Here is a 23,546-nt window from a genome sequence, read left to right as displayed (position 1 = left end):
CATTTTGTTGCTCCTCTTATGGCGTGTTTCACTCAGGTGCACCTCACAGACTTTACAATGTTGAACATGGTTTTGCTCTAACAAAGAAAAAAAGTCACTGCCAAGACAAGTTAAAAGTTAATTAGTGCTTTAAATATGTTTTAAAAAAATATGTACAAGGTGGCAGTCACCAATATAGTGTTGATATTGATAGTTTTAGGGAACTACAACATTTCTGATTGCCTTTTTAAAACAGTATTGGACATTTTATTCATTTAGTGTTGTCCCGTAACATATTTTATATGAAGTGAAAAATTACCTTTTAGTCAACAGTAATGACTGAACAAGTCACACTTTAATGAGGTCATATTTTTTTTGAACCAAGTTTTTATTGGTATTCATATGTATTTCAACATATCTTTTAGTTTATATCACATTTTTCTTTGTTACATACATATGAAAAAGAAAATTCCAATGTTATTCGTGAAATGTATAAACTGAACAGTCAAAGCAAAACAGTTTGGCAAACACTCAGTCACTGGACTGTTTCTGACATTCTTTTAAATCACACTTAGACAGTTCTGAGATAGCATAGTTTGTTAATGTTTTACATTGACAGGTTTAAATATTTGCTTACAGGGCCCCATCTTGTTGAGAAGATGTCCATCTTGAGATGAAGGTGTGCTGTTATCTTCTCCAACACGTATACCTTTTTAACTCTCTCCTGCCACTGGGGTATGGTGGGAGGGAGCGGTTTTAACCACAACAGTTATCATCTTCTTAGCTATTAATAATAGGACATGTAATAGATACAGCTTTCTTTTTTTATCATATAATATTAAATTATAATAAAACCCTATAGCCATTAGTTTAATTTCCTACGGCGGCTCCGAGGGTTCAAACACAGGAGGGCGAGGGCGGGTCTAGTCAGTCAAACTGGGGGTCAAACTGGGGGTCACCTGGGAGGTTGGCGCTCTGCAGGAAGTGGCAGGTCAGGTGTGTGTCTCCCGCGGCCTCGCTCGAAGGTCGGACATGTGAGTGGTGTTGCCTTCAATCTTCAGGAGGCTACTAGTTGTTTTTATACACAGTCTTTGGTTGTACAGTGTCTCGTTTGCTGTTTCTAATTAGAGAAAATGCTAAATTGGTGGTTGTTGTGGCAGCAGCATCAGGCCTCTGGACGGAGCTGCAGCTACAGCGGCGAAGTTATCCAGCATCTTATATGACATTAATAAAATAAAGTGCGATTCCTTCTTTGTATAGGTGCAAAACATACTAAATTACAAATGTTATCTAGTATGTTGATCGCCAGCATTGAATTTCATTATCACATATAGCAAAGCCTCCAAACAGTTATTGTTTAGTCGATCCGTAGTTAAACCACATTCAAAGGATGATGTGCAGATATGGTTGTGGTACCATGCGAAAACGTGCGTATAAACGACACCAGCAGGCGGCGCTGTTGGATAAGATGAAATATGAAACCTCCAAGTCGCCACATCAGCAGCAACAGGAGTACAAATCACAGAGCCCATCACCACCACCACACAAAAACAGTTGTGGAAAGCGTTTTGTAGAGGCTCGTTGGTCTAGGGGTATGATTCTCGCTTAGGGTGCGAGAGGTCCCGGGTTCAAATCCCGGACGAGCCCTTGGCTTTTGTATCTTTATTGGGTGGGGGGTCACATTTAACCAGCATGCATGACATTTGATGAAGTTAGTTTTTCAGGCAAATGCAGGAAAGACAAGACTTTATCCTGTGAACCTCAGCTTGTTCAGACCTGCTCCACAGTGTAGGCTACTCTACTGTATTTATCCAGTTGTAATATACAAAAAAGGGACACAAAGAAGTTATTGAGGGAAACACAAATAACTGTCTGTCACTTAGATGAGTCCAGATCTTTACGTTGTATGAGATGCTGCCAGTTGGGTGTAATTTTATCCAGCCTTAACATGAGAGAACAAAACACAATAGTACAGCATAGTGACATGTATTGAGGGGTGCTGCTGTTCACATACATGAGAAGTGGGGGTCTTAACATTGCACATACAGCTAAGCAAATCACAGTCTTTGATTCCATCTAGGAACAGATGTGCAGTCCATTTGAACATCTGGCTCGTTGGTCTAGGGGTATGATTCTCGCTTTGGGTGCGAGAGGTCCCGGGTTCAAATCCCGGACGAGCCCTTGGCTTTTGATCCTGAGGTCACAGACATCTGAGCAACTGTATACAGGTTATTACTGAGGTAAATGTAGGACATAAGGCAGCGTGTCTGATCAGAAAAGATTGATCCTTGACTGATCGTATTTATGGATTCACTATAACAATTAATGATAATCAGGGCTGTCCTGTTGGGGTTTTGTAGGAACCACTCTTCTTTAAAACACACATTTGTTTTCACAGCAGTTTTTTTTTTCCTCATTATGAGTTTACAAAGGTACAACTTCTGTCAGAAGAGACTTCATTCTCTGTCAGTGAATAAACTTATTTATAGAAATGTGCAAGTCTTTGACAATTAGATCCCAACAAGATTTTAAACGGGTATACAGCTGTGTAAAGATAGGTAGATATATTTTCCCCTGACGAGTAACTTATGTAGAAAACCACAAGAGGGGTGTTATCGCGAACTTAGTTGGATCAATCACTTCTGTGTCTGTAGATGAGCCTTTTAAGGGCTGAAATCTCAATTTCATGTTGTGTGTATGTTCTCCACTTCTCAAATTAAATTGTGAAAGCAAGGTTTTTAGGGCCAGAATGAAAGAAATTATTATAACAATGACCAACTTTTAAAAGGTAATGTACCTTTGTGATTATTTTTAATATATTTTGGGCACTTTTCTTGTATTCAGATAGGATAGTAAGAGATAGACAGGCATTCATTTTAAGGAGAGAGAGTGGGAATGACATGCAGCAAAGGTTGGATTTGAACCCATGGCCACAACAATTAGAACCAGAGACTTATGGTATTCGCTTTACTAGGTGAGCCTCAGGTCATCCTATAATGATGTTTATGATACTGTCTTCCCTACTACTGAACTATATTCCTAAATGCGAAAAGTCTGTGCTTCTCAGCAAGAGGACAGTGATGAGTAATGCTAGCTCACTAGACATCCCACTGGTAGAAATAAGTGATAACATTTTATTTTAATTAGTTTATGACCTGACTAAAATGATAAATTCCAACTTGACTACTTGTAAATGCACGTTTAGATAACATTGTTTGAAGTAATTAAATCCACAGCATCTGTACCACTGTAAACCAGGAGCATATTTACAAGCCCACCCTCAACCGTTTCGCAGGAAATTAATTAACAGAACAACACTCAATTGTGACGTTTTATGTCTTTTTATTAACTCAAGTTAATCAACAATGGTAACAAGTGTTTACTCAGTAATTTCTTTAACAATCAAAGGCTCTCACACAAAAATAAAGACACCGGCGGCAGTGTCCTCAGGCGTAGTACTGGAGGTTAGCCTTCTTCTTGGCCTGGACCTCCAGGATTCCCTCCATGTAGTCCTCATGGTTCAGCTCCGTGGCTCCGCGACGCAGCGCGATCATGCCGGCCTCCACGCACACGGCTTTGCACTGGGCTCCGTTGAAGTCGTCGGTGCAGCGGGCCAGCTCCTCGTAGTTGACGTCCGGACTGACGTTCATCTTGCGGGAGTGGATCTGCATGATGCGAGCTCTGGCCTCTTCGTTCGGCATGGGGAACTCGATCTTCCTGTCCAGACGGCCCGATCGGAGCAGAGCAGGGTCCAGGATGTCCACTCGGTTGGTGGCAGCGATCACCTAGGAAACACACAGGATATTACTGTAGTAACGCTGCTGTCAGATGTAGAGCTAGAAGCCGCTGTGGTGAAAATATTTTTGTTTTTTAACAACTACAACTTCAGGAAAGTTATAATTGTAGGTAATATGTTCTGCTTACAATTTATTTTCTTTTTTTAGTTTAGGAAAACATGCAAGTCTTTTGATTTTATTTGTACTTTTCTGTGCCGATGTTCAACATATTCCTCTCTGTTTACTTTTGTATTGTTTTTATTGCATGTTGTCTGGTACCTGAACATGTTGGAGTAGTGAGTTCTCTCTTCTTTTTTCTTTAATTTTGAATGTTACGTGTCTTAAAAGTTTCCACAGGTGATGGGACTGAATATAAACAACATTTCACTGAGGGATGCAAAAGTCACAAATGCAAAACTCAGCACAACTGTTTTGTATTCTGCTACAGTTAGGATGATATTAAAATTAGGAATGATTGTTTGGTGTTTATCATAAGGCATATAAGGTATATAAAAAAAACTGCATGTTTTCAATGAGATAAAATAATTGTAATCTCTTTTTGTTTGAAACAACCTCCACACGAGTCATAAGTAATCTTTTGCTGGATTAAAAGCTCCATAAATGATACAATTATGAATTTATTTGTGTTGTTTTTTAGTTTTTACCTCTTGGGATTACAGTTTGTGGTCTGTAGACATTTTTTCTTTCTGTCAGAAGGAAGTATGACTTTGTAACAACATGTAAATAACATCTAAGTTTGATTTAACCTGGAGTCCAGAGTGATGCAAGTCAATTGGTTGATATAAATACAGTGTATATCAATATATGAGGTGTTTTACACAGTGTTTGTGGTGGCAGGCAGCATATTTACCTTGACCTGCATGTTGGGCTGAAAGCCGTCCAGCTGGTTGAGCAGCTCCAGCATGGTCCTCTGCACCTCTCTGTCTCCGGCCTTCTCGCTGTCAAACCTCTTGGTTCCGATGGCGTCCAGCTCGTCGATGAAGATGATGGACGGGGCTTTCTCCTTGGCCAGGGCGAAGGCATCCCTCACCAGCTTGGCACCGTCTCCGATGAACATCTGGACCAGCTGTGGACCGGCCAGCTTCAGGAAGGTGGCCTTGGTCTGAGCGGCGCAGGCTCTGGCCAGGAGGGTCTTCCCTGTGCCGGGCGGTCCGTACATCAGGACGCCCTTGGGGGGCTGGATGCCCAGGTTTTCAAACTTCTCCTTGTGGTTCATCGGCAGCACGATGGCCTCCACCAGCTCCTGGATCTGCTTGTCCAGCCCTCCGATGTCGCTGTACTGCTCCGTGGGGCGCTCGTCCACCTCCATGGCCTTGACCCGGGAGTCGTACTCGGTGGGGAGGGTCTCCAGGATGAGGTAGGAGTCTTTGTTGACACCAACCTTTTTTTTTTATTGAGGTATCGTATCATTGTGAATTGAAAAGTACAATGTGAAAATGAGTGAGGGGGGGGGGTTACAAATAAAAGTGGAATAATGTCAGCAAGTTGATGTTTACATCATGAAAGGCAGGAGAAGACAAAAAACAAGTACATTTCATGTTAGGCAAACACAAGGTCTATTCAAAAGCGTGGAAATGAGAGCGAGAAAATAGTACTATGGTCTTTATGGCTTTCTTATTTTCAGATTGACTAATTAAAGGGATAGTTCACCCAAAATTCAAATTTCACTCATTATCTACTCAACCTCATGTCGACTAAGAGCTGTGAGAATTTTCAGAGTCCTCCGTTCCTTCTCTGAGTTATAGGGGGGCTCGGCGCAGCAGTATTTGTCCATATAATGGTTGTCAATGGATACCAACTTTCTTTGTCCAATAAGACACACCAAAAAACATCCAAATACCTCCATACTGCTCGTCTGTAATGTCCCTCTTGTATTGAAGCCCCGACATGAGAAATTGTTCCGAAAAAATTAAATAAGTCTATATTTTAAGCTTGTTTGTAGCGGAAGCTCCCAGTGTCTCAGTTCACTGCTCTTCCTGACCGGCGGAACAATTTCTCATGTCGGGGCTTCAATACAAGAGGGACATTTGGTATTTGGATGTTTTTTGGTGTGTCTTTTTGGACGAAGAAAGTTGGTATCCATTGACAACCATTATATGGACAAATACTGCTGCCAGGACCCCCCCCCCCCCCCCTCCCAACTTCTCCCAGCCCTTAGTCGACAATACATCCCTTTAAGTTGATGTATTGTTTGATTTCGTTTTTGAAACGGCGAGTAAGTTACAAAGTATTTGATTAGTAAGATTTGCGGTTGTGGATATGAGCTTTGGCTAAAAATAATATCAAATGAATGATATGATATTGGTTTAATTGTTGCCACCCACCAGGTCTCCGGGCTTCAGCTTCTCGGCGTCCACCAGCCCGATCACCGGCAGGAAGTAGGTCTGCCGGGTGGAGGTCTTAATGACGGCGCACTTTCCCTTCCTCTGCGAGTCCAGGTCCACGTTGGCCCCGTCCTCCTCCTGGTCGTTGGGGTCCACGTCCAGCAGCTCGATCACGTTGGACACCAGGTAGGGCAGCGTTTTGTTCACTTTGATCTTCTCCGTGTTTTCCTTGATCTTGTCCTTCATCGCCTGCAGCTCGTGGGTCACGCGCAGCACCTCGCTCTTCATGATCTTTATCTCGCTGTCCAGCAGCCGAGTCCGCTGGACGATCTCCTCCGTGGACATTTTTAACACTTCTTCACCGATGCCATCCTCCACCTCGTCCCAAACTGATTTGTCACTCAGCGACGCCATCTTTGCTCTGTCTGTCTGTTGCTCAGTGCTCACCGTGACGCGGCGGAAAATAAGTTGTTCCACTTCCGGATTCAGCCGCCGGAGAGACGCTCACAAAGGACCGACGAAGAAGAAGAAGATCAAGATTATGGTCCTGATCCTAATTTTCTATATTTGTAAATTTTCATTTATGTTCTTTGTATCAAATATCTATTTATTTGAATTTTTACCTCCAATTATAATTTTTATATTTTTTTATTATTATTATTTTTTGTATTATTATTATTTTTATTTCATGGCTTTCCTGTTCCATCTGTTACTGTGTTAAACCTTTATTGAAATGCTGACATGTTAAGCTCAGTTTCAAAATGTATCTTATATTGAAATTTGCTGCTTGTAAGATTTGTATTTCTAATAAATATATATATATATATATATATATATATATATATATATATATATATATATATATATATATATATATATAAATATATATATATATATATATAAAAAGATTATGGTCCATATTGCTAGATAAAATCTCTACTGTTTTTGTTTTGTTTTTCAATTTTTTGCATATATTTATTTTCTGGCTCTTTATTGTTCATAATCATCCTTCTGGATATGCATATGGATACATTGTATTTTTAATTTTTATTCATTTTATTTATTTATTATTTCATTTTCTTATTTTTGTCAAGCTCTGCTATATGTATTATGCACTCTGTACTTTAGTGTTGTTTCATGTTTGTATAATATCATGTTTGTATGTTTCAAATTCGATAATAAAGTTTGTTTAAAAAAAAGTGTGTGTGTGTTTTTTTTTTTTTTTAATATTGTGCGATACAGAAAATTGCATACATACGTACATCAGTATATAGCTACTTGGAAATACATCCATGGGAACAGAAAGAGAGACAATAAAGCAAAAAAAAAAAAAACACAACACAACAAAAAACAAAAGACAGCCAGAGGCCTTCACAAGTCACTTAGTAGCCTACGTTTTGGCGGCTTTCTTATTTCTTATGTCCTTGATTGTGGCAGCATAACAGTGCAGTTCATGTTTAAAGGGTAGCCTACAGTGTTCGGTTTGGATTTGGACCATTTGTTTTTGTGGATGTGAAATTTCCCCAAACTCAAGATTAACTGACAGAAAAAGAAAAAGTCAATTGGTCTTGGTCTTCATAATAAATAAAGATATGTTGTTTTTTTTGTTTTTTTAAACATGATGATGCCACATTACATGAACAATGACATACTCAAACATAAACAGTTCTTTTTTTTCTCTCTTCCCTGTTGTATTTGATGTTGGTTTTGTTTTCTACTCACATATCTTAATTTTTGTTTATTTAATGTTATTCATGATTCTTATCTCTGAAACATGATGTCTGCTCTTGTTAAATTTTGGACACAGATATATTTGCCTAGTTTGTAAATGCATTGGTTTAAAATAAAGAAAAACAAACAAAACAGTTCTTTTACATACATAGGCCTACAAATTAAATTCACACCTCCTCAGGTAATTCAAACTGAAAAATTGTTTTGGTAGTGATATAAAAATCATCATATGACAGACCTTAGATAAAAAGGGGGAGAAAGGAGAATAAAATAAATAAAAGAGCAATTAAAAGAAAAAATATTTCAACAAGTGAATCCATACTAAAATACAAGGGATGTAGGACAGGTTAAGTTTTGCTATAAATGTGTACAATTAATCTACATGGGGATTATTTATTTGTTTCAAACATTTTTTTTTTAACAAGGAGAACTAATTCTTAAGAGCAAGCCACGAGGGTGGGGATTTGGCATATCGACACTTTTAGTAATGATAATGAGATTATTAATCAAAAATCAAAATGTACACAACATACATTTCTTTAACAATGAAATAAAGGAACAAGTGCATATGAGAACCCGGGTCAAAATAAAATACACACATATAAATATATACACATACATAGTGTATAAAGTTATAAATAAATAAAACAAAGGCTAGGGCTTCTTTTGTAGATCATACTTATCAATAATATTAAACTTTAAGGGCATTTTTCTTTTTCATGATTGAGAGCTTTTATGAAATCAAGAAATTCGTTATGAAACATGCAAAACTTTTTATTTTAGAAATGTACACTTGTGTATGTAAAATTTACCCAGGATAAGAATATTATTGATGAGAAAGTCATCCATAAGTCATGTCCATATGTAACAGAGGTGCAGTCACTCACCCATAAACGACATGCCAACCAACTTGCCAAGTGATTGTCAACCTCCTGGCGAAGCGGTTAGCATCGTCGCCTGCCGTGCAGGAGATTAGGGTTCGAACCCCACCCAGAGCAGACCGTGAGAAACACAACTCAGAGGGTCAGATAAGAACATCGGCTATACATACATGACATCTTCACGAGAGAAGAGATTCAAGTGAATCGATGTATGAAGCCAGTCATGAATATCAGTCCATAAAGCACCAGAGAAAACAAATGGTCAGAAGTGTCAATATCTTCACAAAACACACACTTGTTTCATAACTGAATCTCAGTTGTAAGAATTCACTGGATGGATATACACCATTTAAGGTTTTAAAATATAGTCTTTGGCTTTTGGGTTTATGATAAACTTTCAATATTTAGATCTTAAAGAGTGTACTATTGTATCCTTTAAAAATATTTGTGAAATTTAATTTCACAAAAAGAGATCATGGGGTATAATATTAGCCTATATACATATACATATATATACATTTTACATACAGATTTGTTAGGGATTTTAATCTCTTCAAACCCACAGCCACCGATTAAGAGACGTGGAAGACAAGGGGGGATGTCAAAACGACTCAATGGGGTTCCTCTGATTAATCCCAAGGGAGAAACAGGGATGTAAAATAGTTAGGGTTTCCAGAGAGACCGTATTTAAGACAGAAACTGACATAATGTGACCATCACTATCGATGAGATGAAGTAGCCTACTGACCAAATGCCTTTGTCCATCCAGTCCTTATTATATAGGGTCTGTTATTCCAGAGTGGGGAGCATTGATCTATTATGGGTCATAGTGGGGGAAAAGGATTGCTGTATTCTTTCTCCAGCTCTTGCTGCAGGCTCTCATCCTGCTGAGTCGTCCTGAGGACTTCAGCTTCTTGGGGAGCTTTGTCCTGAAAGTAAACCAATTCATTGTTTACTTTGACCTGAGTGTCGAGGCTGTTTGTCAGGCGCTTCAGTTCTATCTGTAGAACCAGCTCCTGCGCAGATGGTTTTTCAAGGAGCTGGTTTTCTGTGGTCAACCTCAGGGCCGGCTCTACGCAGGGGCAAGAGGGGGCAGCGCCCCCTCAAATAAATGTCTTGCCCCCTCAAATCCAAATTTTAGAAGTTGAGAAAGCACATTTTAATATAGGTACTCAAAAAATCTGTATATTACAAGTTGACAAAATTATCTGCAGTAGCACAAAAATCCGCCGAAAAAGGGACACTGTTCTTTTCCAAAATGTTTTTTAGTATTCATAAGACTACTTTTCAGTTTTGTAAATATTGACCATAGTAGAGTTGCAATGCATCTTCAGGTATATGCACCCCTAACCCCCCATATAATGTGGCTCTTTGCATTACGACAGTAAAAAATTTGGGCTCTAAGACCCTGGTTGGCCACCCCGGCCCCTAGTTGGACAGGTCTGAAGGTAGAGGCCTGACAAAGTGCAATCCACTTCTCCAGGTTGGGGTTAGACACATAGCCAACAACCCAATTCAATGTAAGCACAGAGAAAAAAAAGTGCTGGAGCATTATGTGTTCACATGATGCCCCCTTCACATTTCTGACTGCCCCCTCATATAGCCTGCCTGGAACCGGCCCTGGTCAACCTGTGTTGGAGGGACTCGATCTGAGCCATCAAGTGTTTCTCCAGGAGCTGGTGTTGTCTCACGCTGGCAGCACAAGCCTTCCTTTCTTCCTCTAGTTCTTGCTGCAGGCTCTCAAACTCCAGCAATATGGCACCATACTTCTTGGACTGATTAACAACAACAAAGCTGAGAAGACTCTCAACCTGTTAAAAACAATGCATTTAATTAGAGTTTAGACTATTGAAAGGACTGACAATGAACTGCAGTATCCCCTGGTCTGTTCAGTGTTTTTAAATGAATTTCTGTCATGTGTTTGTTAAACCTCATGTTTACAAATAAAAAATTGTGAGGAAAAAAACAAAACAAAACAAAAAACAAAGAAGCCACACACACTCCTTCCTTCCTTTAGTGGTGCTACTTTCCCGTTATATTTGTTGCCATGGAAACAAGGTTATAGGATAAAAGATTCGAATCAACAAAAAATACATAGGATAATGATAAGGATACTAATAATAAATCATAAATTGTAAATAAAAACATACACTGGTGGTATTATATAAGTCTTTTACAGTAGCCTGTTTCTTTCTTTCCCCCTTTTTTTATTGAGAGAGTTGATCCACACTCCTAACCTGCCGGTGGCGGTAATGCACCGAAACGCCAACCGCCATAAAACCGAAAGAAGAGGAAGAAGAGGAAGAAGAGGGAGAAGAGAGGGACCGAGGATGACACGGACCAGAGGCTGAATTAAATGTGTTTGTGCGCCGGGGTTAACTGCGAGAGAGCAAGTGTAAGTTGGCCGGCTGTGTGCTATCATGCACTGGTTGATGTCAGAGTTATTCGCAGCTGTTTTTTCACTGCATCATGTCGCTGGTTTTTCTCTGTGTCCGCCGCACGTTTGACTCACGGCTCCATGTTAGCTGCTGTTGCTAACATCGGCGATGCGGCTAACTTCAGCTCCGCCGCCGTGTTGATGTGTTGTGTGTGTGTGTTTATTTTAGATACTGCATGTTGTATACATACATTTATTTGTCAATCGCATACTTCACCGGAGGACACATGTTGTGCACACGGGGTCGAAGTGAAGCGATGAAACATTAAAAGCTAAAAACAAAAAAAACAAAACAACAACTGGCAACTTTAGTTCGTTAGCAAGTTGTGATTGTGTTGGCGCCACCGCTGCGGTGTCGTCTCGTCATTTGCTTCCAGCTTTCATGATGCTCGTCGTCAAACAACTGATTTGTAAAAATATCGTGTCTATCCTTTATGTTTTAAAGGCTCGGTAAAGCTGCCAGAGGAGAAGAGAAGAGAAGAGACGACTCAAGCACAGAGTTTCCCTCCAGCCCAGTTCCACTGAGGTTGTGTCTGGTTTTCTGGGTTTTCGCACCTTTTGAGGAAGAAGCACCTGCTGTGTGAAGTTTATCTGTGTGTCTGTGTTGCTGTCTGCTCCTCGGTGGCAGTGAAGCAACGTAAGGAGCCCAAGAGATGGATCAGAACAACAGTATACCAGCTTTCCAGGGGCTGGCATCCCCTCAGGTAACAATGCTGCTTTGGTTAACATATTCAGATTAAAGTGTTGCTGCTTTTTTGTAGAAAATGACAAGTTTTGAGCCTACAGTAACTGTGTGTTACATGCGAATATAGTACTACCATTACTCTTACCATGATCAGGGTTAGCAATAATATAGGTTACCTACAATGTTACCTTTATTGGTTGGACAAACTGTATTGTGAAAAGGACAGGCACTATACACTTTAGTTTCAGCCTCCACTTATTTTGCATTGCAGAAATCCTTACACATGAAATTATATATTCATAAATATCAAATATTTTATTAATTTCGCAGGCAGACAAAAATGTGTTTACTTCATCATGTGTTACTATTCAATCCTAATTTTGGTGGTGTCTTATTTTGCAGAGTGCTATGACACCAGGCATGCCAATTTTCAGTCCCATGATGCCGTATGGCACCGGCCTGACGCCTCAGCCTGTCCAGAACACCAACAGTCTGTCTATACTGGAGGAACAGCAGAGGCAACAGCAGCAACAACAGCAACAACAGGCGCAGCAGGCCAGCGCAGGTACAACATACACCACCATGTTCATCCTCATAACCTCATATTCCTGGAATTAGCATCTTCCACATTTATCCTGAGGGAATAATAATTATAATCCATTTCCTGTTATTAAAAAAAACTTTCTTTGCTTCCCAGGCCTTCCAGGTACTTCAGGGCAGACCCCTCAGCTTTTCCATTCCCAGGCAGTAGCTGGATCCACCACCACAGCACTACCAGGGAACACCCCGCTCTATAACACCCCGCTGACCCCCATGACCCCCATCACACCGGCAACACCGGCCTCAGAGAGCTCGGGAATCGTACCACAGCTACAGTGAGTTTCATGTTCAATATTTAACTAAGTGAGTGTCACCACATAGGTCAGTGACGTGATGCAACCCCATGTCAAGTAATTTTTCATAGAAATCAGACTATATACAGGAAAATAAATCTGTACTCAAATATGGAATAAATGAAATTCATTTTCACTTTAAATGTTTTTAGTATATGTCCCGCTGAGTGTTGCTAAAATGCATTAAAATTTAAATATAGAAATACAGCAAAATGTCTATTTCAATTTAATGTTTTCTGAAAAAAGTATATTTACACTTAAATCCAATGTAGGTGGATAAAATATGTATTCTTTTGTGGTTACACCATTTGGCATGTTCAGGTTATCCAGTCTTAGTTTTGTTAAAAAATGGTTCAAATGACATAAAAGCAACAAATCTGACTGGCTTTTACAAAGGTTTTTGAAGATATTTCTGAATTGCTCATCTTGCCAACCCCTATTTGTCCCTGACCCATATAAAATAAGTTGTCACTGTCGCTCTTGAAGATCGCCTATTTAATAAAACACAAACTTAGCCCAGGGTGATATTTCTACATTGTCATTGTCATTATCAAGACACATTTGAATTTTGAACAACTTACTGAAAAACTTTCCTTTTTGTCTTTTTGCAAATCTTTGTGCTTTTCTCACTCTCCCTACTATCAGAAATATTGTGTCTACTGTAAATCTGGGCTGTAAACTCGACTTGAAGACCATTGCCCTGAGAGCCAGGAATGCAGAGTACAACCCAAAGGTACGACACTGATGTGACCCGCTCAATGTTGCTCAACAGCCTCACGATGTGACTTTTTGTTTTAACTGTCACCAGTGTGGTGTAAAATTAGAGTTACGCAGATATTTCTTTAGTAATGTCATCATGCCATCATTTCCTCTTGGTCATCAGTAATCACACAACTGAATGGACATTTCCGTACATATTCATATGAAACAGTCATTGACCATATTCACAGCGTCGCCATCTTTCCTTACGTCATCACTTGGTGTGGGTAAACAAACGGTATAACTGCTGTGTCAATGGCTGCAAGCCGTACAAGAAGGCATGGGTTGTTAACATCCAATATTTCAAAGTAAAACAACATTGGGGTTAAACTGATTTGAATTAAGTTAGCATTATGTGACGGCGTTGAATCTTCACACCCCGAGTGACGACGTAAGCAAAGATGGCGTCGCTGTGAATGTGGCTAATTGGGAAAGTTCTGCTGTAGTAATAGGAATCCCTGTTGTCTTCCTTTCATGTAGCGTTTTGCTGCTGTCATCATGAGAATACGAGAACCCAGGACAACTGCCCTCATCTTCAGCTCTGGGAAGATGGTCTGCACCGGAGCCAAGAGGTCAGAATGTAGTTTGTATTGTCACTGTTGATGTTTCTGGTCGTCTTGAGTAGGGACGATAAACCACGTTGAGGATGAGATAAAGGCCCAATCCCATTTCTCTTCCCTAAACACCAGCACTCGGTTTCGAGTGGCCTCCAAACGGAGATACGCCTTGACGATGAAGTGAGAAGTGTTAGAAGCAGAGACCGTACCCTACGCAATGGGACACCACTTGGTGTAGCCGACGTGTTCACCTGCGTCTGTGGTGGGTTTCCATGGTGAAAATGCCGGCTCCAGCTGTTGTGTTACCTGTCGTGTGGGCTTAATGATCTTAATAATGCTCCTGAAAAGCTGGTGCCACCTGTAATAAAACGGAAAAAGAACAACAACAACAGTTCGCAAAGTATCGTGGGTAATTTCATCTTGCACTACGTTCTTGGTCTGCCTCCAACCTCCCTCCGATTTAAGGGGTAGTTTTAAGGGTTGAAAAGCACTTCTTATCGCTCTTAAAAGAACTGGGACACCCTACCGCTACATGAGAACGCGCAAAACCGAGTGCTAGGGCAAAGATCGAGTGGAAGTGGGAAAAATAGGACAGGGCCATCAGCTTGCCCTTCCTGACCTTCCTTCATACACGTCGAGTTTCCCTCTGCATTGTTCCCTTGATCTTTCTGCCTCTCACTGACCTTTCCTTCTGCAGTGAGGAGCAGTCGAGGTTAGCTGCCAGAAAATACGCTCGTGTGGTGCAGAAGCTCGGTTTTCCTGCCAAGTTCCTGGACTTCAAGATTCAGAACATGGTGGGAAGCTGCGATGTGAAGTTCCCCATCCGGTTGGAGGGTTTAGTCCTCACACATCAACAGTTCAGCAGGTTTGTTATGTTCTGTGCAAATGTCACAGGTGCATCTCAATAAATTAGAATATCATGGAAAAGTTCATTTATTTCAATAGTTCAATTCAAAAAGTGAAACTAATATCTGATATAGATCCATGACACACAGACTGAAATATTCCATGTCTTTATTTTGTTTAATTGTAGTGATTATGGCTCATATTTAATGAAAGCCCCAAATATATCTAAAAAAATTAGAATATTACATCAGACCAATTAAAAAAATGATTGTTAATACAGAATTGTTGGTCTTCTGGAAAGTATGTCCATTTAAATGCACTCAATACTTGGTTGGGGCTCCTTTTGCTTCAATTACTGCATCATTTCGGCGTGGCATGGAGGCAAACTGCCTGTGGCAATACTGAGCCCAGGTTGCTTTGATATTGGCCTTCAGCTCGTCTGCGTTTTTTGGTCTAGAATATATATAAATGGACATACTTTCCCGAAGATGAACAATCATTTTTTAAATTGGTCTGATGTAATATTCTAATTTTTTGAGATACTGAATTTTTTTTTTTTTTTATTAAATATAAGCCATAATCATTACAATTTAATGAAATAAAGACATGGAATATTTCAGTCTGTGTGTTATTGATCTATATCAGATATTAGTTTAATTATTTTAGTTTTAACTATTGAAATAAATGAACTTTTCCATAATATTCTAATTTATTGAGATGCACCTGTATATCATGAACTGTACGGACAACATCAGGTCCTATAAGCACAGGCTTTCTTCTGAACTTAAAATGGTTTCTTAATAAATTAGCTAGTTCTTGTCGTGACTAACACAAAACACTTGTCCACTGCAGTTATGAGCCGGAGCTGTTTCCAGGGCTAATTTACAGAATGATCAAACCCAGAATTGTCCTGCTCATCTTTGTCTCTGGAAAAGTTGTACTCACAGGTAAGGCACTTCACTCATCACCACTTATAGATCAGAACTAGAGTTAACGACCACATCTTATCGCATATAAATGGAATCGGTGTATAAGTAGCAAATTATAGCAAATTGTTAAAAGGAGATAGTATTTTAGAGTGCTGGGGAAAAGACCCTACCCCAGAAACCTAATTTAAAATCTCAAAATCAGTGCTCATGTGTATATACAATAGACCTTTGTGTTAAATCATAAAGAACAGAATGTTACTTGTGATTGATGAACCTGTTTGTTTGTTTGTTTGTTTGTTTGTTTGTTTGTTTGTTGTTCAGGAGCCAAGGTGAGAGCAGAGATCTATGAAGCGTTTGAAAACATCTATCCCATCCTGAAAGGTTTCCGCAAGACAACGTAGGACCTGTAGTTCCTTCTTTTACCTTCTCCAACCCCCACCCCCTCTGTTTTTACACTCTGTTTTTATTTCCTTGGAAGTGTCATCCATGCGTTGACCTCTACAAGTGGACTGCTCTAAGGGCTTGTTGTACAGGGATGTGGATGAATTACTTTTTATTTTTTGAAAACCAAGCTTTTGAAAGGTCTTTTTTCTGCGTACTCATCACACCTGATGGTTTATTTTGAACTTGATCCCTTCCATTTGTTTTTTCAAGTGGTTTTTTGTTTGTTTTTAGTCATCCACTCATCCCTGATTGTACATAAGACTGTAAGAAAATGTAAAAAATGGCTGACTGGAAGAGAGGCAGACTCACTGGGACTGTTGTTTTTTTTTTTTTTATTCCACACGATTTTAAATAGTTTTGTACATTTTTAGTAATTGTTCGCTTTGTCTCACAGATATATAATTGTGTTTGGGTCGGTCAGCCCCACATTCCTATCACAGTGTTATAAGATTATAGTTTTTTCAAGTCTGCCTTTTGAGAGTTCTATGGTTGTACCATGTACATTCAAAAATATGTCAGTTCAGCATAGTCCTATTTTCATAAATGCTGGAAGAAGATTTCTCCTAAAATTGAGGATTTCAGTGTGGGACAAGATATAGTCCAGTCTTTTTAAGTCTGCAGTTAAAGTCTGATGCTCTTAAAGTTTGAATTGATACAAGTTGAACTAAACTGATCCGAGTCCTACAGCTGGAGTTATCAGCAAGTTGTTGGTTCGTTCTCTAAGGTTCACATCACCTGGTTTTTGTTTCTGATACATTTGTTCTTAATTCTCTGGAGTCAGTCTAAAAATTATTTTCTCTATAAACAGTTTACCCATTGTAAACGTGAAGTATTTTAATGGTTAATTGTTTATATATTGATTTGAACTGTAACGAAGTGAGTGCAGCCTCAAAAGGAATCAAGCTCTGCAACTTCTTCCTTGTCTGCAAAAGCAGTCGGGATGCAACGACGAGAACTAAAAGAGGAAGAAATGTTACTGTCTCAGGTGAAAGGAGAGGCCGACCACTTTATTTTGCATTCACACCCTGCATTTTAAAACTTTAGCACTAAAAGACTGTGTGATGGCAGATAACTATGCATCATGTTGCCACATTTATGTGTTGTCTTAAATTTTTTTATGTACTTTTTCGCCATTTAAAACTATAAACGTTTTTCTTTGAGGAATTGTTTATGAATGTAGGCAAACCTGGTGAATCCGGCGTGAATCTGTGTGGATTGCTCAGCAGCATTCTTGGCCTCTTGTCTACTTTTTAGATGAGTTTGAATTTCGGGCACTTGTTGGTATGTTTATGGAGCTCACAGGCGCTTTTAACTAAACACATCCTTGAATGTAAACTTTTTGCAATTCAAATTGTTTTGGATTCACTGTGCATTTGATTTCACCACCTGTGTGTCTGCCACCTGACGTCTGTATGGCTAACATAATGATAAAAGAGATGAGGTTAAATACTTTTTTAGTATTCATTGATTTCTCTGTAACTCTGGCAGGAAACAATCAGTCACATCTTAAAGCAATTCTGCTCCTGAAATTGTTAATGTGCTGCACTGTACATTAATAAATGTGTACATAATGACCCTCCTGTGAAAGCAGCTTTTTTCACTTGCGCTACTCTCAAATTGTGTTTTGGTTTTTATCATGATCCTGTAGTTGCCATGTGTTTTGTCACTGAAAAGGGAACAATCCATTTTAGTTACAACGTAGCAAAGGTCATTGGCATAAATGCTTTTCCTATTCAGCACATCTGCTTTTAAAAAAATATTTCTTTGTTATTCTTTTATTATTTCTTTGTCAGTTGACAGGCCAGAGAGGGATGGGGCAGAGAGAAGACCAACATGGTTAGGGCTGTCACAATCAAGAAGTTTTAGTTGACCGAACAAATGGTTGCGATTAACGATTTAATTGTCTTTTTCTGATCATTTTATGCCGCTGTTACAGTATAAGCCAAAACATAGTCTAATGATACACACACACCTTATGGAGAAGAAGAAGAGCCGAACATTGGAACATAAAGAAAAACTGCATTTCTGTTGAAATGCTGGTGTAAAATATTAGACATGAAGCACCTCGAGACAAACGGTTTGTGGCGCTCCACTCGTGTTTTTATACGGATGAATAGATAAAATTAGATGATTATGCAAAATAATTGTCAGCTAAAATAATTGCAATTTACCGGTAATAATTATGACAGGCCTAGGTGTGGCCATCGAGACATGAATCAAACCAGATTATGTGAACATATTGACTGCCAACACCAGGTATCACACATCTAATATATAGTATATGTAATACTGAATTTAATATGTAGTAAATAATTGGCATTGCAGGAGGATAACTGACCATTGACTGTCAAAAATATCTAAATATCAGGGACTAAAACATGAACAGAATTTGATGAATACCTTTTAGACAGCTTTTAAAAAAATGTTTATTATGTGAGAAGGCACAAGATTATATTATATTTCTCATCATCAGCACCAGCAGACTAACCTGTACGCAGCACTGGAACTGAACATAACCCACAAACCATAAAGGTCAGAGATAACGCTGACACTTTGCTCTTAACAGCCAGAATTTTAAAGTATAACAGAAACTGTGTAGAAATAGCAGGAAATAAAAATCTGTTAAAATATCTGAACCTTGAAATGTCATGAAAGATAATGTCCTGTCAGTTATACATTTAGTCTGTTCCTTATTAAAAAAAAAGACATTTGGTTCAAATGTAGTTGCTATCTGCCCTACAAAAACATCTTCATCTCCTTCTTACCGTCTCAGGAGTTTGACCCCTCAATCAGCTGAATATCACAGATCTTTACATCCAGTCCGTGTTCAACCAGTAACGCGTCCAGTGACGTCACCACATGTGATTGAACCAGTTTCTTCACTGCAGTCTGAGTTCAATACGTTGAATTATGAATGTTCAGTCTGTTTATCAGTCTGATCAGAGCCAAAGTCCTGCTTCCAGACGAACTCGGGGCAGTACTGGTTGTCATGGTTACAGCTGACGGAGCAGGTGTAGACGGCCAGTGTACCCCAGTCGATACTGGCCCCTGTTGCGTCCACACGGAGGCTGTTTAACAGCTGAGGCATCACCTAAACACACACAAGTCAGCAGATGTATTTTTCATTTCATGTATTAGTTTATTTGAAATGGGACTCCACATATTCATGAACATTACAAAAACAATTATTTGATGTAAACATGCCAGATTTAGCTAGAGAGATCATTTCTATCTGTAGTCCCATGGTCCCATTAGACAAAGACAAAGGAAATGGTGAACATAGTAGTACATCACATAATGGTTGCATTAATCGGGAGGATGGTAAAAAATTGAAGTGCATTTATCCGACCATAGTTGACGTAAAGTGCTATTTGAGATTCAATAAAGTGCATCAGCAGGCAGTATCTGTCATAAAGTGCTATTTTTAAAGTGCCTACGGTTGGAAATAAAAGAAATAAATGTAAACGCTAAGTGTAAACACTGGACAGATACAAATAGTCACGTAATTCACCAGTCTGGTTTTTTCATTTTTCAACGAAAAATCTCTCTGGCCATTGATTAACAATCAGAGAGATTTTCTTCTGCTCTGTTCAAGGCTGCACAAAAGGTCTTAGACTGGATCACTGGGGATTTAAAAAGCAGTAACTACCTGAAACTCAAAAGTCCTCTTGGCGCCACAGGTGCATGGTGGGATGTCCTGATCTGAAGGGATGTGCTGCGGAGAGATCCATAAGGGAGAGCCACCTCGACTGTAACGCACCACCTGAACACAACACACAACACTGTGAGACTGAAGCGGAGGAAACAATCAGCGTAGACCTTTCTAACTCCACTGATGATTTAAATGCACAGTGTGTAACTCAGTTATTTGAGATAATGTAAATATACCAATCAATATATAACATAGGGATAAAATATAATACATATAGCTTGCAGATGTCACAATTGTGTCATTTTTACCTGATGGGGTTCGGGTGCAATCTTCTTTTTGAACCTCTGAAACACTTTGTTGTCTTCGGTCTCACACATGGCCATCTCCTCCAGGTCTGCCTCAGCCAGCGCTGCAGAGAGAACAGAGTCAGGACCGATCCCCACGGAGAGACATGCTGATAAAGATCCAATAATCAAAATGATCGATCATACTATCAGAACTGTTATTAAAACCCTGCATTGTGTTGAGTATGATTTAAAACGTACTGTCTGCTAAGGAGGAACAGTCTGCACCCCTGTGAGCACTGTCCCCCTCCTCCTCCTCCTCCTCTCCTTCAGCCTCCTTTGCGTCTTCCTCTTCCCCCTTTTGCTCCTCTTCCTCAGGCTCGGTGACCAGCTCCGACTCAGGGAAGAGGAACGGAGACGTTGTGACAACAGGTGCTTCTGTACAGGAACAGACAAAACACAAAGATTCCTAAATACCGTCTCTTTCCAAAAAAGATTATGTCGGGAGTCGGGACCATATCGGCAAATGTGTGCCAAAGTAAAGCTAAACACACAGACACTGGTCCATTTATTTAACGTAACATTGAATCGGTAGGAATTCAAATGTTAATGTATCATTTGTAATAAAAAAAAATGATTAAAATAAACTTAAACATTTGGTATAGATGACAACTAATGACTCTAATATTTCAAACACTTCCCCTGGGGGATTAATAATTGTTCATATATTAATAGATACTTAAAATATTTTGTGTGAATAATTAGTAATGTAATTATATTTGACTATATTTGATTTTTACACATTCATAGTGTTGTAAATTAATTAATGCATAATAATCGTAACACCGTGATTATTGCTCTGACAATAATCGTACCAAGACAATCTCTAATCGTGTGATCTCTAGCTGGGACATTTGAAAACGTCTTACAACTGTTAACACTATAAAACCCCGTTCAGAAAATCCTGCATCCATGCATTAACAACTGAAGCTAAACAAGCCCTCATCATGTCTAACACACCTTGGCTGCCACACTCCTTCTTGTGAGCATGTTTCCAGTGGAGGGTCTGGTGATGTTTTCCACAGTAGGTCACAGTGTGACAGCGAGAGCAGGCTTTGCTGCCAGGGCAACCGCACACCCAACACAGTTTAACTCCAGAGACGGGCAACACACTCTGGTCGTGTTCAGGATCACTGGGGGGGTCATCGTCTGAGAGAGAGAGAGAGAAAAACAGATAAGAAAAAAAATTAAATCATGGTACACAAAACAAGGCTCGTAAGCGTTGTGCATGTACAGTAACTGCAATATGAAAACATCATGAAAAGGTCATGCATATAAAACTGATAAACCACAAAAAGGTCCACAATTCACAAACCTGCAGAAATACACATTAAAGGGATAGTTCACCCAAAATTCAAATTTCACTCATTATCTACTCACCCTCATGTCGACTAAGGGCTGGGAGAATTTTCAGAGTCCTCCCTGCCTTCTCTGAGTTACAGGGGGGCTTGGCGCAGCAGTATTTGTCCATATAATGGTTTTCTTCGTCCAAAAAGACATGCCAAAAAACATCCAAATACCTCCATAGTGCTCGTCTGTAATGTCCCTCTTGTATTGAAGCCCCGCATGAGAAATTGTTCCTTAAAAAAATTAAATAAGTCTATATTTTAAGCTTGTTTGTAGCGGAAGCTCCCAGTGTCTCAGTTCACTGCTCTTTCTGTGTCTGACCGGCGGAACAATTTTAGTCGACATGAGGGTGAGTAGATAATGAGTGAAATTAGAATTTTGGGTGAACTATCCCTTTAAAGCTTCAGTCATCACACAACAAATGTTGATCACTAGCTACTGATGAGATGAGCTGTAGAGGAGGAGCACAGCGAGTGAAGCACTGTAGATTCAAGCAGTCAGTCAACATATGCATTTTGAAAACATCTGTACTGTTGACCTAACAGGGTGTTGGTTTACACTTTTCACTGATATCCTTGGAAATGCACTAACCTGGTGGGGGGTCGTAAGGGTAGAACTCGTTCCTCCTGGGTAGCTGACTTCTGAAAACTAAATGGAAAGAGAAAATAACCTGTCAGAGAACTTGAAAGAAAAAGGCATCAAGTCTTGAGATATTAAGACAAGAATAGTTTAAAGTTTGGAGGAAATAAGATAAAGAGTGAAGTGGCTGCAAGTACTGATTACTTACTGCTATTGTGTAACATGATGAGCATAAAAACCACAGTAATGGTTTCGGGTACCTTTCATACAGCGGCTGTCGTTGTGTTTGTAGCACCCGGGAGTCCTGCAGCAGAACAGAAACAGTGTCCTGTGGAAAGTGCTGTCCCGACCAGACACCGGTCCGTACACCTGCAGCAGAGGAGGAGGGGTGACCACACTGAGTCTGGGTTTGTTTGTTTTAAAGGAGCTGAATCAGAGATGGGCTCATGTAAGTCAACCCGGTGTTAAGTGAGTGCCATTCAGTCACTCTTTAATTACTTATGTTTCAGTTCTTAAATGTCCCAAAAAATGTCCCCAGGCTCACGGATATTAGGTAGTTTTTAAACATGCAAAGTTGTATTGACTAAAGTGCTTTAAATATGTTATAGCTATATTACTCACATGTGTGAAATAAAGCCTTCATTCATTCATTCATTCATTCATTCAATATACATTGCCCTTAATGCACATTAACAGGCAATTAACATCACAAAACAAAACAAAACAAAAATCATCTTGAGAGATGAGAGACAGCACTGTGTAAAGGTAGAGCACACAAAGTTCTGTTCTAACTACAAAAAATGATTATTTAAAATAATAATAATAAAAAAAATAAGTTAAATGATAATAGTATCAGTAAATAAATGTTTAATTTTGAGGTATAAGAATCTTAGACAAGATAGTAAATAACAGGGGTCAATCTTCTCATAAAAACAGGTAGCCTAGGGTACTTTTAAGACATAATGTTTTTAAAAGAAACAAACAAAACAAAAAAGGCTCCTGTCATACAAACTGTTCACCAGTGTGGATGATGATGAATTACATTAAATTCATTTTAGCTCTCAATCTGACATCACCTCCATACAGAGCTCCACAATACACGGTGGTGTTTACTTCCTAACCTGCAGCAGAAAGGCCATGGGCAGGCGGCAGCTCTCACACTCCAGCTGGGCCGCGGAGGGCAGCTCTCTCTGGCTGAGCCACGCCGGCTTCCCCCCCACCTTACTGGGGAACTGCGGGGAGAGAAGCCGCCACGGCGCCGCCTCCTCCAGGAAGCCGAGTACCGTCTCGCTGCCGCCGGACATGTTGCTGCAGAGGCTCCGTCTGTCCGGTGGGAAGGTTTATTTTGTTTTATTTCTATCA

At 39.6% G+C, this 23,546-nt stretch overlaps 3 protein-coding genes across 3 annotated transcripts in view; 1 reads left to right on the top strand and 2 right to left on the bottom strand.

Moving 5' to 3' along the window:
* Positions 1–3,307: 3,307 nt before the first annotated feature.
* On the bottom strand, positions 3,308–6,573 carry psmc3 (proteasome 26S subunit, ATPase 3). Its single transcript, XM_083993341.1, has 3 exons — positions 6,101–6,573; positions 4,627–5,157; positions 3,308–3,764 (listed from the first exon to the last, which is right to left on the bottom strand). The coding sequence occupies exons 1-3, from the start codon at positions 6,512–6,514 to the stop codon at positions 3,426–3,428; spliced, it is 1,284 nt and encodes a 427-aa protein (XP_083849467.1). The 5' UTR covers positions 6,515–6,573; the 3' UTR covers positions 3,308–3,425.
* Positions 6,574–11,010: 4,437 nt separating this feature from the next.
* Positions 11,011–17,767, top strand: tbp (TATA box binding protein). The gene is made up of 9 exons (XM_084001710.1): positions 11,011–11,107; positions 11,595–11,853; positions 12,237–12,399; positions 12,532–12,709; positions 13,373–13,460; positions 13,967–14,058; positions 14,741–14,908; positions 15,742–15,836; positions 16,140–17,767. Exons 2-9 carry the CDS (start codon positions 11,803–11,805, stop codon positions 16,217–16,219), a joined length of 915 nt encoding a protein of 304 aa, XP_083857836.1. The 5' UTR covers positions 11,011–11,107; positions 11,595–11,802; the 3' UTR covers positions 16,220–17,767.
* Positions 17,768–18,728: 961 nt separating this feature from the next.
* The window catches only part of pdcd2 (programmed cell death 2), a 4,862-nt gene continuing 44 nt past the window's right edge, over positions 18,729–23,546 (bottom strand). The window contains exons 1-8 of the mRNA XM_083996483.1: positions 23,306–23,546; positions 22,445–22,553; positions 22,197–22,253; positions 21,219–21,407; positions 20,460–20,636; positions 20,223–20,323; positions 19,912–20,025; positions 18,729–19,353 (exon numbers count right to left, since the gene is read on the bottom strand). The exon at positions 23,306–23,546 is cut by the window's right edge and continues 44 nt beyond it. Coding sequence (XP_083852609.1) covers positions 19,171–19,353; positions 19,912–20,025; positions 20,223–20,323; positions 20,460–20,636; positions 21,219–21,407; positions 22,197–22,253; positions 22,445–22,553; positions 23,306–23,488 — 1,113 coding nt within the window. The 5' untranslated portion in view covers positions 23,489–23,546 and the 3' untranslated portion in view covers positions 18,729–19,170. The remainder of the gene's footprint in view (positions 19,354–19,911; positions 20,026–20,222; positions 20,324–20,459; positions 20,637–21,218; positions 21,408–22,196; positions 22,254–22,444; positions 22,554–23,305) is intronic.

This window comes from Trachurus trachurus (assembly GCF_905171665.1).
Source record: "Trachurus trachurus genome assembly, chromosome: 3".
Classification (NCBI taxonomy): domain Eukaryota; kingdom Metazoa; phylum Chordata; class Actinopteri; order Carangiformes; family Carangidae; genus Trachurus; species Trachurus trachurus.
This window is presented reverse-complemented; position numbering and strand designations above follow the sequence as displayed.